This window comes from Pituophis catenifer, unplaced genomic scaffold, assembly GCF_029215685.1.
Source record: "Pituophis catenifer annectens isolate HBS135680 unplaced genomic scaffold, rPitCat1.0.hap2 SCAF_1, whole genome shotgun sequence".
NCBI lineage: Eukaryota > Metazoa > Chordata > Lepidosauria > Squamata > Colubridae > Pituophis > Pituophis catenifer.
Genome location: NW_027256881.1, coordinates 298,012,028 through 298,030,816, shown reverse-complemented (window position 1 = coordinate 298,030,816; position 18,789 = coordinate 298,012,028). Strand labels below are relative to the sequence as shown.

At 41.2% G+C, this 18,789-nt stretch overlaps 1 protein-coding gene across 1 annotated transcript; it reads right to left on the bottom strand.

The window, feature by feature from the left end:
- Nucleotides 1-415: 415 nt before the first annotated feature.
- Nucleotides 416-13,392, bottom strand: JDP2 (Jun dimerization protein 2). Its single transcript, XM_070931415.1, has 4 exons — nt 13,336-13,392; nt 4,277-4,500; nt 1,794-1,898; nt 416-1,568 (listed from the first exon to the last, which is right to left on the bottom strand). Exons 2-4 carry the CDS (start codon nt 4,475-4,477, stop codon nt 1,383-1,385), a joined length of 492 nt encoding a protein of 163 aa, XP_070787516.1. The 5' UTR covers nt 4,478-4,500; nt 13,336-13,392; the 3' UTR covers nt 416-1,382.
- Nucleotides 13,393-18,789: the final 5,397 nt, after the last annotated feature.

Below are 18,789 nucleotides of genomic sequence, written 5' to 3'. Positions count from 1 at the left end.
TTAAGGATTCACTGAGACATGCAATTTGATCAGAGTGCCTAAACATTTGCATGCAATTCTGTGTCAAAGAGTTATCTTGAACCCAAATCATAATTATCTTAACCCGAGTTGTGAGATTATCACCAACAGCCAATTATTCAAAGCTGGTCACCAAATTAAATATAGTTTTCAAATTCTGATTTTTTTAAAAATATTCTGACATGTGATCAAACACAAACACACAGGTGTCAGGAATGAGACTGGTGAAATTAAAGTGTAGTCATGGCTTGAATTTTGGATGCTAGAGTATTTTAAAACATTTTTTCAATAGTTCTGAAAAATGTAGGTCAAAAACATACTTAAGCATAATGCAATGGAATGAAGCACAGGAGATAGGAAGGTAAGTAAAAGTTAACATTTACTGATACAGACTGAATATTATGAAGGACATACATGGATGGACATGGCAGTGGAGCCAGACTAAAGGCACAGGACCCTTTTCCCAGCATGCCGAGGGAAAGGACTGGACACCACCAAACAAATAACACAATGGAGATAACTGCGGCATATATATTTGTAACAAAGACCATAATAACATACATTTCTATTGGATCACATCAAGTGATTATATAAATCCGTATAGAGACTGTATAAAACTTTTATAAAAAAATATTTAAAAACTGTAAAAATGTGCATTTTAAAAGCATGGCCTCTGGACAGCTGGGCTGTAAACATTATACTGAGGGTGTGCTTGTGGGGGCGCCTGCGCCACAGTGCCACAGACAGGCCCAGCAATGAGGCAGGACTTGTGTCAAGTGTTTGCCATTCTTGGTTTCTGGTTTAGTTCTGAGAGACAGAAAGAGAGAGAGAAAGAGAGAGAGAGAGAGAGAAAGAGAGAGAGAGAGAGAGAGAGAGAGAGAGAGCACATGGCAGGTCCTAAATGGGGAGAATACAAGAACTATTGTCTGCCCAGTTTTGCCTGTTGATGGCTTCCACTTAATCCCTACTAACTCTCAACCATTCGCTGTGAAAAGAGTAGTAGCAAGAACCATGATGCTACCCTCCCAGTGTCCCAAAATGTTCCAGGCTTGGAATGCAGGCCTGTAATGAGTTGCTTAAAAGATTTTCCACAAGTTGAAGTACTGCAAGGACAACCAGGAAAGCCTTCACAATGGCCACCACATCCACTCAAGTTGACCTCTTAGTGGCAAAGGAAGCTTCCCTACTTCAGTGTTCCATTGATCCTTCTTCTCTTCCTTTATCTGGAATGTGCAATCCTTAAGGAAGCTCCTTAGTCCTGACTGCACTAATCTTGACAGTGCACAATTCATCATACAGTAATTAGATGAGAGACTCTCAGAGACCCTGTTTGTGCAACGCCTTGCCCACCGTGTGTTTTTTTTTCATTTCTTCTCAAGCTGTTCCAGCAGTGGATTGGCTTCATTCTCTGGTGTTTTCACACTATCTGTCCGAACAATGCAGGTGGGACGGTGGCGATTCAGCATCAAGATCAGCTGCTGCCTTTCCTGCTTTAGCTCTTCTATCTGTGCCTTCAGCTCAGCATTCATGAGTTCCAGGCGCTCAGATTCCTATGCAAAATCAGAGAAATATGGAGGTGAAGTTTTCGGTTTCTCAATTACACTGTGGAAAAAAGCTACTGCCTCATCCAACAACCAAAGCAAAACAGACAGAGCAGTTCTCTGCATTGTGAAGCACGCACAGAGAATAACACAGACGCTTCCAGGAAAGCAGGATTTTCTTCAGATGTTTTATCCATCTTTATAATAGTAGAAGGAACAAGGGGTCACACTCACCCGCTGAAGGAATTCAGTTCTCTCCTTCTTCTTGTTCCGACATCGAGCAGCTGCTACTTTGTTCTTCTCTCTGCGCCTTTTCCTCCTTTCCTCTTCCTCATCTAGCTAAAAGAGAAAAACGCAAGTGCAATAAGACAACTGAACAAAGACAAGGAATCACATGATGCTAACTACATCTTATCCCCCCCAGCGCATGATGCTTTCTTCCACAAATCATTTAATCCTTATGCTGCCATAGAGATATGGATTGAAATACTCAAATCTATATTCTGCTTTTCCGTCTGTGGGCTTTTTAACAAGCCCAAAGACAGATTCGCATGTCCTGATGACACTGATACGGAATAGATGCCTACATCTTAAGAGGGAGAGTGGTAATGTATGCCACTAATTATTCATCAGTCAATTAGCACCTTCAAAATATTCTTCTCCATGCCCATGCATAAGCACAAGGAGATTCAGGACAGCGTATCATTATACCCGTGGACCATTTATCACCACTGAGGCCTGGATGACATTTTATATCACTACTGAATAGCTTCAGCAAAGAAGCCATCTAAAATTTTTCTCCTGGGAATCTCATTGTAAAGGACCCTGAAAGATTTAGATTATTTGGGTGACCTTCAGCCAATGTCTGCAGCACTCCTGTTAAAATGTCCCTGGAATGCAATGCTGAAATCAACCCTGTTCAGATGGTATAACCCAGTGGTGAAATGTAAAATTTGTTACTACCGGTTCTGTGGGCGTGGCTTGGGGGGGGGGGTAATTGTAACTGAGTGGGCATGGCCAACTTTTTTTTTTTAACTTTTAAAACCATTTTTTCTATAACCTCTTCAGTCTAAGAGGTTCTAGAAAAAATGCTTTTAAAAGCCTCTGATGATCCCAGCTGAGCTGCGTGATCATCAGAGGGTTTTTTTTTTTATTTTAAAAGCATTTTTTCGGCCGAAGAGATTGTAGAAAAAAATGTTTTTAAAAATTAAAAAAAAAAAGCTCTGATGATCGCGCGACTCAGCTGGGCATGGGGGCGGGGGGCAGGGATTTTTGCTACCGGTTCTCCGAACCACCCGCCGCTCTCGCTACCGGATCAGGCGATCCAGTCCGAACTGGGAGCATTTCACCCCTGGTATAACCCATCTTGAACTCAGTCCATAGAATGTAGTGACCAGCAACTTCATTCCCCACGGCATAGTATGAAACCTTTGCTTTCGCTGTATCCGGTATTCGCACTTCATAGGACTAGACTCTCCATTGTTGCCATTTGCTCTTCCTACAAATTTGCATTACTATATATTCCAACATTTACCACTGAATATTCACTTCCTTCTTACAATAATCTTACCTCTCGGATCTACTACATTATTGGACCTTTCTGCCCAAATCAATCACACTTGTTTATGTAGAAGCAAGTCACACTATGGTTATTTCCAAGTAAATAATTTAGAGGTGTGGAGAAAATCAGTTTTTTCAAATGTCAACATTATTTTAAAACCACATTTCCTTTTTACAGACAAGCACACATGTCAGCTTTTCTGAGGTTAATGAAGTAAATGTATTTTTACAAATATTTAAAAAAAGGTATAACTATATAAATCTAACCCATTTTGCAGTTCTAGAAAGAAGGATCAACTTTACTTTTTTTCATTATAATCCTTGGTTGTGTGAGAAGAAAAGACATACCCTCCATGCTGCTTGGTATGAGCTTTATACCAACTAATCAAGGAGTCAGTTCTTTAATACAGTAAATATTTATATGTAGGTTTGTTCATTCATTCAATTTATATGACTGCCCACTTGACGTGCAATTCTGAATAGCCAGCATCCAGTTAAAAGCAACAAGTAACAATTAAAACCAATTTAAAAGCCCATCATATCCAAGATGCTCTCTCTCTCTCTCTTTCTCTCCCTCATGTGTTTGATGCATCTACATACATATACATACATCCTGAAAAGAGGCTCCCCTAATATTCTAGTCTAGTGTCGACGGAAAGCCAAGTCTTCAGTGCCTTGTGAAACCCAGAAGAATGATGGCTTTATGGATCTAAAGGACGACACTGTTCCACAGAACCACTGTTCCTATTATTTTGGGTAGTTATTCTGAAATTATGAACTGCGTAACACTAGACTAAAGACTAATACTATCTTTATTTTCAAAATGTCTATTTTGCCTAATTTAGAAATCTAAAAAAAAAAAAAATCCTAATAAAAACCAGAAATCCGTGTGAGCTCATTACCTTTAAGGAATAGGCCACTTATAGCAATGGTACATTTCTTCAGGCTCGCGTGGAAGACTGGAAATAATTGGGCTGCTTTAAAGAGCAGGAGGAAAAGGTACAAAGCTCACCCAAATCACCTCCCCAAATAATTTTCAAAGCATGCATGCGCATAAGCAGAGAAAGCCTGAACAAAAGGAATGAATCTTGACTGTTTTTGAATCCTGGTTGACAGATTCGACTGGCACTGTGACCCAATTTTATTTTAGAACCTACCTCACTTTTCATTGGCTGAGGCCTCTTGCCCAGTTTCACCTCCAGGAAATGTAGTGGTGAGATCATGGCCCCAATGCTGCGAATGTCAGCATACTTCAGTTCCTCTGCTGTCAAGGTAGTACCAGGTAACCCTGCCAAAGGGCCAAGGCCAGGCAGAGCGCCAGCTGTCAAGGATGGGTCTGGAATCTGCCCTGGCATCATAGCAAGATACACAATTCCACACCCTAGACAAAAGAAGGAGAAGCTAACCATCATTTGCCATAGGAAGCTAAGCAGGGAGAATCCACAAAGAGTGATACGAAGAAGCATTATAATTGGCTATTATAATGTGAAACTTCCCCCCGCCTGCCTTTCTTTCTCTCTCTCTCTCTCTCACTCTCTCTCTCTCTCTCTCTCTTCCTCCCTCATACACGACTATGGAAATTAATAAATAAAATAACATAAATTACATTTAAAGCAGACTTTCCTGCCATGTAGTCTTCTTTCTAGGACATTATACAATAATCTTTGGATAAAGATATCTTTATGAATATGAACTATTATTAAGAAATCCCATCGCAGATCATAACCAATCTGCTTTCAAGCAGTTAAACAAAGAAAATAAAATGCAAAAGTAAAAGGCTGTTGGAGGGAAAACATTAAGCAAAGCTAGATAACTGAACATTGTACCTTTTTATGGGTCTATAAGCATGTGCTAATTTGAAAGGAGGTTGGTCACAAGAAAAAAAAAGGAGGAATTAATAATTGCTATGCTGAGAGGAACCAAACCAACTTTGTGGATTAATGCTTTAACAAACAAGAAGCAATGATTAGCTAATTCAGCAAAGAGCCTGTTCAATGGATTTAGAAACTCAAGGAGGAAGACAGAATTACAAAAGGAAGTTAACAAATTGCACAGATTATTTAGGACTAGGGATTATGTAATCTCTCCTGGTGAAACCTCAAAAGCACTGATCAACTTTAGTACTGCCTACTAAAATGTTAAAATTCTTTCCCATATCTGGTTTGGGTTGTGCTAGCTGCAGCCAGTAGTTTAAAGTCTGGGAAAAAGAATCTTCATAAAGAAGCACCTTGATTTTATCTGTTGAAAAATTCATATTCTTCAGCACAATGATTTTGAGAAGAGTAAGCAATAAGAAAGATTGTAAAACTACACAGAGATTTATGACACTATTAGAGTAAAAAAATGAAAGGCCTATCTTTAAAGAATTCATCACCCCCTAGAACAGGGGTCTGCAACCTTAAATACTCAAAAGAGCTATTTGGACCCGTTTCCCACAGAAAAGAAAATACTGGAAGCCACAAAACCTGGGTGGGCATAGCCAACTCGATGTCACTCACTTCCACCAGTCACATGATCCCCCCTAGCCACGCCTACCCAGCTGGTAATTAGGGCAGAGAACCAGTTGTTAAAAAACACCAGGAACCACAAAATCCTTTTGACATCTCTCGCTCCCTCCCTCCTCCCTCTCTCCCGACCTCTCTCTTTATCCCTCTCTGTCTCTCTCTCCCCCTTTCTCTGTATCTCCCTGTCTCTGCCCTGGCTGCTTCTCCATCCCCCACCATTGCCCTTACCTTCTCAGGCCAGGCGAGGAGTGACTGGGAGGGGAGGGCAAGGGGGGGGCCATCCAGTGGTGGGATCACTTGACAGGGAGCCACAGCAGAGGGCCCAAAGAGCCACATGCAGCTCCGGAGCTTCAGGTTGCTGACCCCTGCCCTAGAAGATGGGAAAAGTAAACCAGAAGCTTACACTATTTTTGCTCCTTCCCTACCCATTAGTAGTCCTGGACAGTATGAGGGGAGCACTCTTCCCCTCTGCTTCTGGCCAAGTTCTCCTCTGTGAGAACCTGTGGGGAAGGGAAAGGTCTCATGTATTGTAGTGGGAGGGAAAGCTACAGACCTTGTTTCTTCCCATCCTGCCAAATTTATAACATCCTGCCAGAACTTTCACTCAACTGCTGCTCTTAAAATGCAAAATGTGAAGGAGGTGTGTAGGGCACTGCTTTGTATTTGTGTGTATGTGCAAGAAGCAAGGTATGTATATGCAGGTTTTATTGTTTGTCACAGATTTGGTAACCTTTGGAAATCATTTGATTGACAGGTAGTTATAAATGTTCATTTGACTGAAAGGTAATCATGAACAGTTGTGTTAAATAAAGTAAATAAATAAAATTAAAATAACGGATCACTGCTAGACAGAAAGCTTTGCTTTTTCAGAATTCATGTGATTAAAATTGACACTGATGCTATAAGCTTGAATGACAGTTGAGAAAGTGGGGGGTTTGCTATGTATTGTCACATTAATAATATCCTTGAATATCTAGTGAAAAGAACATTTGGCCTTTGCAAGGTCAAGAACACATTGGCTTCACACATCCTCTAAACCATTATTTAGTAAATAAACTATAATTAACTTGGATTACAAACCTCAATAGTTGCATTTATGCAATATTCTGAGCTAGACAGAAAGAAGTATGGGTAGTATTAAGTATGAATTCAAATATTGTATCTAAAATAAATATGCACAATATTCCTGATAATACACAGCTGTCTTATATTATGCCAGAGGTGACTTAGAATTAGGTATTTTCATTTAGTATGCACTTTTATTCAAGTGCAGTACAAGGCATATTTCCCCCACCTCCCACAATTCTAGAGAAGTTGATTAAGATATTAAGTGATTCAACCAAGAGCATCCAGTGAGTTTCCATGGCTGAAAGTAGTTTAGAACCCGGGTCTTCTCCCTGCCACCCCAACACATCAACCACTATATAACACCGGATCTTTCATTACTTTTCCACTTGACCAGGACGGACACTGACAGCAGCTCTGTAGCATTTGAAATAGCTCTTTCATATCACCTGTCATCCTAAGGGGAGATACAGGTAGTCCTCGATTTACAACACTTCATTTAGTGACTGTTCAAAGTTACAATGGCAATGAAAAAAGTGACTTATGACCATTTTTCAAAGTTACAACCTTTGCAGCATCCCCACAATCCTGTGATCACAATTCAGATGCTTGGCAACTGGTTCACATTTATGACCATTGCAGTGTCTCAGGGTCATGTGATCGCTTTTTGCGACCTTCTGACAAGCAAAGTCAACGGGAAGCCAGATTCACTTAACAACCAGGTTAGTAACTTATCAACTGCAGTGATTCACTTAATAACTGTGGCAAGAAAGGTCGTAAAATGGGACAAAATTCACTTAACAAATGTCTCACTTAACAACAGAAATTTTGGGCTCAATTGTGGTCGTAAGTTGAGGAGCACCTGTACTAATGTTTGATAAAGGCGCATTTCAATGCAAAGTGTATACTGTATTTTATCATGATCAACTCTCCTTCCCTAACCCCCTTCACCTTAGAGCAGGGACAGACCATTTAGGGCTCCCCCAGAGCAGCTCTTAACCCCATTCAACATTCTCAATCACAAGAGGCCATTGCAACCGTAATTTATAACAACTGGAGGAACTAAAGGAAGCCAAAATGCCCTATTTTAAAACAAATCAGTTACTATTATTAATCTAAATCTATCTTTTCCAATTCAATGCCTTCTAGATATGTTAAATGCACCTCCTATCATTGCTGGCCTAAGGTCACATGGACAGAGGTATAAATCAAGTTACAGTTCAACACAGACGGAGCATGTCAGGTCACAAAAGGCAGCCGAAAGCTTCAGCTTTTAGACTCAAGTTTGCACACCACAAAGATCATCTTCCGTATCATTTTATGTGTCCCTTGCTTTTTATTGAGGTTCTCAAAAGTGAAGCGATTAAACCTGCCAAACCAGAAATAATTTGTCTAGGTAGAAAATTGCTCCTACTGCCGAAGTGACAAAGGAGCTGGCATACATTTGAAGCACATTAATAACTGCACTTTCTTCTACTCTTGATTTTCTTTTGTAAACAAACTTTTAAAATATTTTCCAGAGTTCTGGAGACTAAGAAACATGTGATATAAAAAAAAAAAAACTTTTGAAAAGTGGTTTAGTGTGGTATACGACCTTGTATTTTCTCTTCCTAAGTCACTTCCTATTAGCTTCGTCATGATTTGGCTGAGGCTTCAATTCTGATAACAGAGTAACAGAGTTGGAAGGGACCTTGGAGGTCTTCTACTTCATACCCCTGCTCAAGCAAGAGACTCTATCTATACCATTTCAGACAAATGTTTGTCAGACTCTTTTTGAAAGTCTCCGGTATTGGAGCACCCACAACTTCTGGAGGCAAGTAGTTCTATTGATTAATTGTTCTGTCAGGAAATTTCTCCTTAGTTCTACGTTGGTTCTCTTCGTGATTAGTTTCCATTCATTGCTTCTTGTTCTACCTTCAGATGCTTTGGAGAATGATGTTTTAACCTACATTATTTATGTCTAGTTTGGCCCATATGTGTTTCAATAGTGTTTCAAATGAAAAGGCATTTGAAAGCAACTTTTTTCTAATTTGTGTTACTTTTTTAAACACAGCTATGCAAATGTTCAAAACTAACTGGAAGTAGAGTGTGGAATTTATTCTGAAACTCAAGGAAAACTCCTATGCAGTAGAATTTTTTTTTCTTTTAATATCACATTTGGATATTAAACAAGTGATTTTTTCTGATATGATTTTTTCATATTCAAATCCCAAAGCTGGCATTTTTATTAGGACAGTGCTTAAGATTTTAAGTTTCACTAACTTTATCCTAGGTCTAGTTCAATCTGCTACATCCTGATTGTGCTGATTGGCGATAATGAGATATGTAGTTCAGCCTACCTAAATTAGGGAAGTATGTGACCCAATTAAATAATTTTTATGCAAGAGAGCCATAAGAACACATTCCTATCTCTATATAGGTCTTCATAAAACCGAAGACATAGTGGTTTGCTTTTTTTGAGGCTTAGCATGTTGTGTAAAACATTCCAAAACTGGATATTCAAGGGATGTCTTATTTTAAGGGAAACAGGGTAGAAACAGAGGCATCTTCCAAAGGCATCTTGAAAGGGGTCCAATGCCTTTGAAGTCCTTCTTCTCCAAATATTCCAACCTCTTATTTATCGCCTTGACCAGTAATAGCAGCAATGAAAAAATATGGTCCATAATCCTCTCAAGGTGCCTCATGAGAAGCACTTGGCTAGAGTCCCCACAATCTATAGTCAGTTCTACTATTGGCGTAGGTCAGTGTTGAGTGCCAAACACTGTGCCAAAGGAGTGCCAAAATGGGAGCGCATGCACGCGTGTGTGCCAGAAACCGGAAGAGCACCTGCCCGGTGCATCTGTGTGTGCATGTGGGCACTGGGGGGGCTGCTCTTCCAGTTTCCGGTGCATACATGTGCACCAGCCACCTGATCTTAGCGTGTGCATGTGTGCCAGAAACTGGAAGACCAGGTGGCTGGTGCACTTGCGCACGCTGGAAACCGGAAGAGCAGCCGCCCGGTGCGCACATGCGCACCAGGCAGCTGCTCTTCCGGTTTCTGGCACTCCTGCGTACGTGAAGACCAGCTGGCCGGCACCATCGGAACCCGGAAGAGCAACAGGCAACAGCTCGCGTGCCCAGAGAGATGGCTCTGTGTGCCACTTCCAGTGTGCCACTTCCAACCATAGGTTCGCCATCACGGGCCTTAGGTGGTTGAGAGTGACAGAAGCTATAGCCCAACACAAACTGAGGCATTGAAAATACTTCTTCAAAGCCTCTTAATCAACTAAAGGTTGAAATGAATTGTACCTAGATCTATTACCAGGGGTGGGCAACTATGGCCCTTTTATGACTTGTGGACTTCAATTCCCAGAATTCCTGTGCCAGCCATGTTAGCTCAGGAATTCTGGGAATTGAAGTCCACAAGTCATAAAAGGGCCATAGTTGCCCACCTCTGTATTAGGCAGATCACCATATTTTAGGCCCAGTTATAATGCTGCCCATTCTTTCACTTCTGCAGCAATAAAAGAATCTCTTTGATATTGATTTATGTTTCTAGAGCAATAACTATAGAAATTAAGATCGTATTTCAATGAGAAAGTCACTAGAATTTGGGACAGGGATGCAATATTCCCATGGCGTTTCCTGCATAATGGTCAGAGGTTACAGAGCAAACAGCCACATTTGTCTCTTCAATCCTCCAGAACAAGTCATATAATCTCAAGACAGCTATCTGCTGCTCCTTGCAAGGAAGATGGATTTTGACTGCAAGTCCTATGTCCTGCTGACCCACCCACACAAATGGGCATTTTAAACTGTTAGGAATTGCACAAAGAATTTGACATCCTAACAACTGGTCTCCTGAACGCCCCCACAAGTTTGCCGATTCCCAGTGGAGAACTCTGGCAAGAGCCTGCAGATTGCTTCCATGCAAGCTTCAAGAAATAAGCTGAAAAATTCCTAGCCTGACTCAGTGAAATATTTGTCTCTCCTCAGCTCTCCAAGGCCCAACACATGCGCGTGCGCGCACACACATGCACATACACATACAGCCAGTGAGTTTGGCAGTCCTTGCGTTCCAGGGCTGGTAATACAAGCCATGGAGCAAGCTGCCAAGACAAGCAACAGAACGAGCCAGGCCCCATTTCATTGGCCACCATCAGTTGCATATGGCCCTGGAACCAGCCAAGTGAGTGTTCTCACCCACCTTGAGGGCATAGGAGACCCTGTGTTTTCAAGTACACCTCCGCAGGGCCTTCATTAAAAGAAAAAAGAAACATAATGTGGCTCCTGCTTGCTGTTTTTCCCCTCTCAATTTCATCTGCAATCTATTCCCAAATAATTAAGGGCAGGGAGTGGGGAAGAAAGAAAAGGGCCTTCTAGAGGGAAATGCAGAAAAGCAGCTTTCGCTCCATTTCATGCTTGATTACTAAAGTGAATTTAGGATTCTTTCTGCTGCTTAGTTTCTTTTGCAGGTTTCAGAGGTGGAAGAAGGAAGATCTTTTGAGAAACGGCAGACACGAAGCATCCACCTTCCAGAACAAAACAGATCAGGTGGATGTGAGGTCTGCTCAAGCTTTAGTCAAAAAGATTACTAGCCTGCACGATCACATTGTGCAAACCAAAGAAGTGAACAAGCAGACTGGCAAAAAGCACCATTATGCCATTACTCTCTTTGCCAGTCTAAACAGAAAGAGAGAAGCTCTCAATCCTAGTTAGTAATAAGATACTTTTCAAAGGGATTAAGACAGCATTCCCTGCCTTTGTGGGATCTGGAGCCTACAGTGCTGTATACTCAGCAAAACTGTTCTGTGTAAAAAAAAAAAAAAAAAGCACAGAACAACAACAACAAAAAAGGTTATCAGTTTTCCAGAAAGTCACAATGTTTTTCAAGAAAGCACTCAAGTTTATAACAATAGGCAAAAGATATGCAAAGAAAGCAGCACACTGAAAATATGGTCCCAGGAAAGATGCTTTTTTCAAGCCTTCATGCTCTTGTTTTCAATCAGTAAAATTAAACTTGCATGCCCTCCTTAACATGCCAGAAAAGGTGTGGCTAACTAACAGACACGCCCAAACCAAAGCCATGGAACTTGCAAGCTTCAAATCACTTTTCCTAGCTCCTCCAGGCAAGGCCTAGCCCAGTTTAACTAACACTTCTACATCCACAACTTTCACCCCATTATAGTATCGAAACTAAACCAGTGGCAATGGCCCCATCCTAAAGCAGAAAACTCATTCATAAAAGCCCTAGACACATGTATGGATGGGGAAACATATACTTCGAATTAGTGGAAGAAAACCTATGGCTGAATCAGACAACACAGGAACATTATTAACTAGAAAATCACAAGGAAGGTGAGGGGGCAGTTAGCACAGAAGGCATAATGCTTACAGAAATTCTATATAACACATAAGTAGACTGCAACTCTTTGTTATTTGCTATCTATTGGGATCACACTGCAGCTCTTATCTCTTTGGGGACATAAAAGCCTTGTTGTCATTCGCCTACCCGGAAAAGCCAGCCCACCATGCTGTAAAGTCCACCTTTATTACAAATTTCTTCCCTAATATCAAATAGAAGACAGGGCCTTCCTGTCCTGTTTTCCTTCCCTCTAGAGAAAGTGAGGGTCGATGGAAGAGGAGCCAAATAGGTGGCTAAAGAAGGAAAAGATTTGCTAAATGATAGGACATGCAGGATGAGAAAGAAAAGCAAACAGTGAAATAAAATGTCCAATGATGATGCAGGGCACAAAAAGAATCTTCCAGTGGGACGTTCCCTTTTTGGAACTGTTTATCAATGAAAAGTGAAATGAAAATGTTCTAAATAAAATGGTTGTAAAAGAAAATACAAAATTAAAACTGGAATAAAATTCTTTTCCTCCTAATATTATATCGCTGCCTCTTTAGTAATTTACAGCATTCCTAAACATGATAGCTGGATAGTATACCTGCATTAAAGGGTCACCTCTGACCTGAGGTATGTTGCACAGGCACCCACTTCCTTCCTCCTCCTTACAGTTTAATCTAACCACCAATATCAGCGCTTTGTTGCTGATGCCAAGAATCCTGCCTTGATGCCATTTGCTAGATTAGGAAAGGAAATTTAATTCAATATTTTTTCCAGCCCAGATTCCGAGCTATTTGGAAAGTTAGAATACGGAATGGGTGCCTAAAGAAACCAGGGAGAAAGCTTTCAGGATATCCCGATGCCCGACAATTAAATTTACGTTCCGCCTCGATTCATCCAAAATAAATAAATACCAACGGAGCTTTCTCTTCCATTACTAAGTATCAGAACATTTTACAGTTTCCCGCTCACCATAAAAATGTACCGGAATTTTGCACCGGGGGAAAAAAAAAAGCCACTATGGTATTCAGACACTCTGCGTGTCAGCAAGGCAGTTAAAGAGTCCTAAGCAGCAGCTAACGGGGGGGCGGGGGACGCGGCAGCTTCGACCCTGGGAATGCGCCAACGGCCCAGGGCTAGCAGCCCCCCGGAGCCGCTGAGGCTCCACCAACGTCGCTCCTGGGAAAAGCCCAGGCCCCGAGCAGAGACGCCGAAAGTCAGATCCGACGATCGCAGGCGGACCAGGAAGAAACCACGCGCGGAGCTCCCGCAGTACCAACCCGCCCTTCCGCCGCGCGCAATCCGTTTCTGTACCCACCGGAGGGACGGAAAAGGTGCCCCCGGGGCCCGGCTGCAGCGGGAGGCGAGTCGCACGCTCAGGTCCTCCAGCGCCGCCGCCGCCCAGCTCCGGGAGCGACTCTCGCTTTCTCTCCCCAGGCCCGTCGTGCCGAGCTCAGCCTGGTCCCGGGACCGATCCCTGCGGCCGCGGGCACGCCTGGCTAGCAGCAGCCCCGCCTTCGCCGCAAGTCGCTTCGCCCCTCTCGCAGGCTGTGTCGGACGGCTGGGTGGGTTGCATCAGCCCCTATTATATAGCAGCCCCTGCGCTGCGGGGAGGGGTCGGGAATGCGGAACCGGCCGGGCTGCCAGTTCCAGACGTCAAGGTGGGAGGAGAAGAGGGGACCGCAGGGGAGGAGATCGCAGCCGGCGTGGGGGGGGAGGCGGGACTTTCCGCGGGCAGAGCAGGGTGGCTCTGCCGCCCGTTCCCGCCAGGCGCCCCTCTCGCCCACTTTCAGCCTCCCCCCCAAGACTCAAGTCCAGTCGGAATGGAAGCAGGAGCCCCGAGCATGTGCAGAATGCCAGCTTTTAACATCGCTGCAATGGGAAGGCTTCCAGGTCAAAGGGCGTGACTTCCAAGCGGGCTGTAACCTCGCTCGGACCTTCTCTTTCGGAAGGAAAGCTGCGAACTGGGCTGGGCGGTTTTTCCGGATGATAAAAATAGTTCCCTTTGGTTAATGCGGGGCCATTCAGCCAGCGAAGCAGAGCATCTGGTTCAGGGCTACTTTTGATTCGAAAGTTCGCTTGATTGGAAAAGGTGTAAGGGAGGCTAACAACTGATCACGGGAATACGATTTTTTTTAGGGGGAGATGAGAAAGTACCCTAAGCTTAGTCATAACTAGCTGAGGAGATCTGATTGCATTCCTGTGCTCTTAAAAAAAGAAATTATTGGCTACTCAAATCAAATGTTCATCCTGCATCTTAATTCTGTGGGTATGCAAGGCACTTGCTGTACTCTTTATCTCCTTCCTGCTATTGGAAGGGCATTTTTTTCCCCTTCCTTTCCTAAATTTCCAAGTATCATGTAACAGCGTGGGAATGGGCAAGTGATCCCACCAACAAATACGACAGAAAAAAAATTGCATTGGATTATTTTAAGAAATTTAGAGAGACAATGTTTTCTATGTGATTTGTCCTTAGATCAATAAAGCACACACACCCCCTCCAACATTTCACTACCTTAAGTGAAACTGGGATTGGGGTATATTGCACAATATGTATTGTACATCCACAAATCTCATCAAATTAAGTCGGTACCAAAGGCAAACAGTTCATCTCCCTGGTAGAAAACAAATTAAATAGGAAAATATTCCCAGTTATTTGGACTTCACATCAAACATCTCAAGACTACAGGCAGGCACCTCAGTCTGCTTAAAAAAATAGAGCTAACAGGTGATTAATGTTGCCTATTTATACTTTTCATTTCTTAATGAAGGAAAAGTCATTTTGAAGTTTCAATAACCTAGTCTTATTAATGTAGTGTATTCTATAAAAGCACTTTAAACATTTTTTTAAGGTAGATTTTAATAGCTGGCACGAGAAAAGCATGGGGAAATTTATTTTATTTTTGTATGGCATTTTCATACAAATGTTGAGAGCAGTGGTTCTCAACCTGTGGGTCGCGACCCTTTGGGGGTCGAACGACCCTTTCACAGGGGGTCACCTAAGACCATGAGAAAACACATATTTTCAATGGTTTTAGGAATAATTTTATGGTTGGGGGTCACCACAACATGAGGAACTGTATTAAAAGGTGGTGGCATTAGGAAGGGTAGTTTGCTGCTTCAGATGGCTATTATCTACATACCAAAGGTTTGATACTGTCAAGTATACAAGCCATCTCTAGTTAGCACAGTCCCACTTGCTAAAAAGAACTCCTTTTCTTCTATCTTCCCACCCAATGAGAACATATCCATGCCTAAGATGGCAATGCAAGGAGGCACTAAGAAAATATCGTAGATCCTCCTCCACTTCTGCAGCATGCAAGTTACTCATGCTCCAGAGATATCCAGAGAAAAGGGCTGGAAAAGTATGAATTTCCTATTTGGTTGTTTGATCATGTATCAATGCACTCATCTTGGGGGGGGGACGACCAGAAATAGGTCTGAGTTTTGTGGGATTGTCTTCATGAACAGATGTTGTAGCTACATGCAACTGAATTTCGTCCAGATGTTTCAGACCGATATTCCCATAATCTCTTTTCCATTGGTTATGGTAATTGGTCTTGATCAGAGCTGGATTTCAAAACACTAGACAATTGTGGATTGTCCAAGATGCATTTTTTCCCTCCATTTCACTTTCCTTTTCTTAATCCTTTACTGTATCTTTTCATGCATTGGTTTATAGGTTTAAGTAAGCAAAAAAAAAGAGATAAAATGTACACTGGAGAAAAGTCAGAATTTAAAAACTTAAATTAAATACATGAAAAGAATATATAGGAGATCTCATTCTGTCTTTTTGTAAGATTGATCTTACTGCTGGACCCACTTTCAAAATAAATCGGGAGATATTACACTCATTTGTATATTCTACATATTGGCATAAATATTCTGCTTTCCTAGGATATGTGATCTGAAATTGTTTGCACAAGAGACACAATATGGAAGTGATTCACATTACTCTCTTTTCAGTTGTTTTGTTTTGGTTTTTTTATTTCCCAGTATAGTTTACAATCCTGGGAATTCCTGGTCTTCTAACCAAGAATCAACAGCTGGCTGCTGCTGCTACCTGGACAATGTTGAAAAGCTAAGCTTGCTGCCACCTGGCCCTAGAAATGTAACAAGGATGCAGAATGATGGATATGACTTATGAAACTATGGGAGGGATACCAAACGAGCACATAAGCTTCAGTGCAAAAAAATCATATATATTTTAATTAAGCACGTGATTAAGTTACACAGAGCTGCTTTCTTGAGGTCAAAGGAATAGCAGCTCAGTTCAATTCTACCTGCATGCTATCAATATTACATCTCCCCACCATCAACTTTTCAAAATTACAATGCAAATACTCCAGCTTAGTTAGATTTCTAGGATAACAATAGCTAGGAGTTCCAATAGATGCACGGGAATAATCCATAAAATATTCCCAAATGATGGATATCTTTGTTTATTATTAATTATATTTTGTTTGAACAACAAAAAAATTAGTAAGGATTGGAAGAAATTGCAATACTACACTGAATATATTAAAAATAGGTACTTCAATGGAAATAATACCATGTTTTCCCAAAAATAAGACCCTGTTTTACATATTTTGTGAACCCTGAAATAAGCGCTTTGCCTTATTGCCATGCGCTCAAAAGCCTGATTGGCTTATTATCAGGGGATGTCTTATTTTGGGGGAAACAGGGTAAGTTATAGTTGAATCATTTTTGAGGATACTGTAAGTAATTAAGACCTCTAACCTATGTTGGTATACTGCACACTATTGCAGAGAAAAGTTTAAGCTTATGACTAAATCATATGATTATATAAATGAGTACTTCCTTAAGCTTTGTCCTTCTCACTTGGTTTCTCTCGAACAATAATTATATTTCTGATCAGGCCATAACTTTCAGCTGGTAGAACACTGTAGCCATTCTTCTACTGTTTGCCTATTCTACTGCAGTTATCAACGTCTGTTTCTACAAATTATAATTGTGGACACAGATTTCTAAATGGCCATTGGTGTTTTAAAAGTCTGGAATCCAAGCATGCTTATGACAAATCTAGGCAATGTCAGCTGCTAACCAGGGGAGATTTCCACTGCTAGTGGAAAAATGTTGACAAGAAGTCAAATGTGAATTACCAATAGCATCACATGTGATTAGCTCTGCTTTATTCACAAATGGGTATCATAAAAATCTAAAAAAAAAGTTATCTAAAAAAAAGTTAGGATGTGACATTTTATTTCTTATACAGTATGTTTGTTTATATGAGACAATAATTCCACCCCAAATTCTCAATCATAAGGAATCAGAAGGTAAAATTTGATTTATAGTGCCATATAATTTGATCTGCCTCAGATTAATTTTCCCATAGTTATTTTGCATAGTACAAACAGCTCTCAACTCACTGATTTGAAATTATTGGTAGCTGTTCCTTTTCTGAAACCAGTGATTGCTTCCTTACTCCTAGGACCTAGACCAGGGCTGTCAAACTCCTGGCCTGCGCTGGCCATGGCCATGCCTGGTTTAGTGAAAGGGGAAAAAGTCCTGATACATCACATGATGCCACCGTGACATGAGTTTGATACCCCTAACCTAGACCATCTAGATTCTAATCTAGAACATTTATCTTTATTAAACATTCTTTACCATATGTTGCATAATCACCTAAAATATAGCTTTAGATTCTGTTCATATTTCTTCTGAAACCAGGCTCTCCATGATTAATCTGTCCATCCCATCAGATCTGGCAGAGAGGACTGTGGGTCCCATTTGTTGAGGGGATCTCAGTAGGCGGGTCTTCTCTGCCATGGTGCCAACCTTATGGAAAACTCTCTCCCCTCCAAGTGAGGTAAGCTCTGTCTGTTAATATTCAGGAAGTCCCTCAAGACCTGGCTATATCATCAGGCCTGGTGAGATCTTAAGGTGGCTGTATTACCGTGGTTAACATTCTCTCTCTTGTGCCTGGTAGTTTTTTACATTTTAATAATGACTATTTTAATATATTTATTGTTTTAATAAATTGTTGTACGCCACCCAGAGTAACTTTTTATGAGATGGGCAGCCATATAAATTTGAGAAGCATGTGAGTCAAAATTGGGAATAATGTAGTATCTGTATAGAAGCAGCCTACTTTTCACCTAAAATGTTAGGAATACAAGAGCCAGCCTCTTAGGTCCTCCTGCATAATCTCTGTTGGTGAAAGTAAGAGCTACATTTGCCCACAAAAAAATTAAGATCTACTCATCTTGTCTGGCTGAGAATAATGAGGGAGAAGGTATTTCTTTTTTTTTTTAATCTTCTCCCTCATTAAAAAAAAATCCCAGTTCATCATTTCTAAATAGTGGTGGAAGAAGATTGGACTTTTAGCAACTAATGTGGCCCTGGAAAAATATACATACACAAATATAAAGCATAAATGTAAAACCACACAGCTTCCTTATATCACTTCAAGATACGGAACTTAACTACTAACAAGTTTTCCAGGTTCTTAGGGAGAAGCCTTTCTTATTGCTCAGAGGCTTGCCTGCTTACGTAATGACTTATTAGATTTATATCCACCATTACCCATAGACTCTCAGCAGTAAACCACAGCTTTCAACGTTTTTTTCTTTTCTCTGGAAAAGCTAAAGATTCACACACTACAGAACTCTGTAAGCTCTGACCCTAAGTTCTGACCTTGCCTTCATTTTATTTATCTATGTAATTTACATAGCTGCCCATCTCACATTATCTTCATTGCCTCCTTGCAAAGAGTGTTAAAAACACTAGTGGCTGAAAATAGAATTTC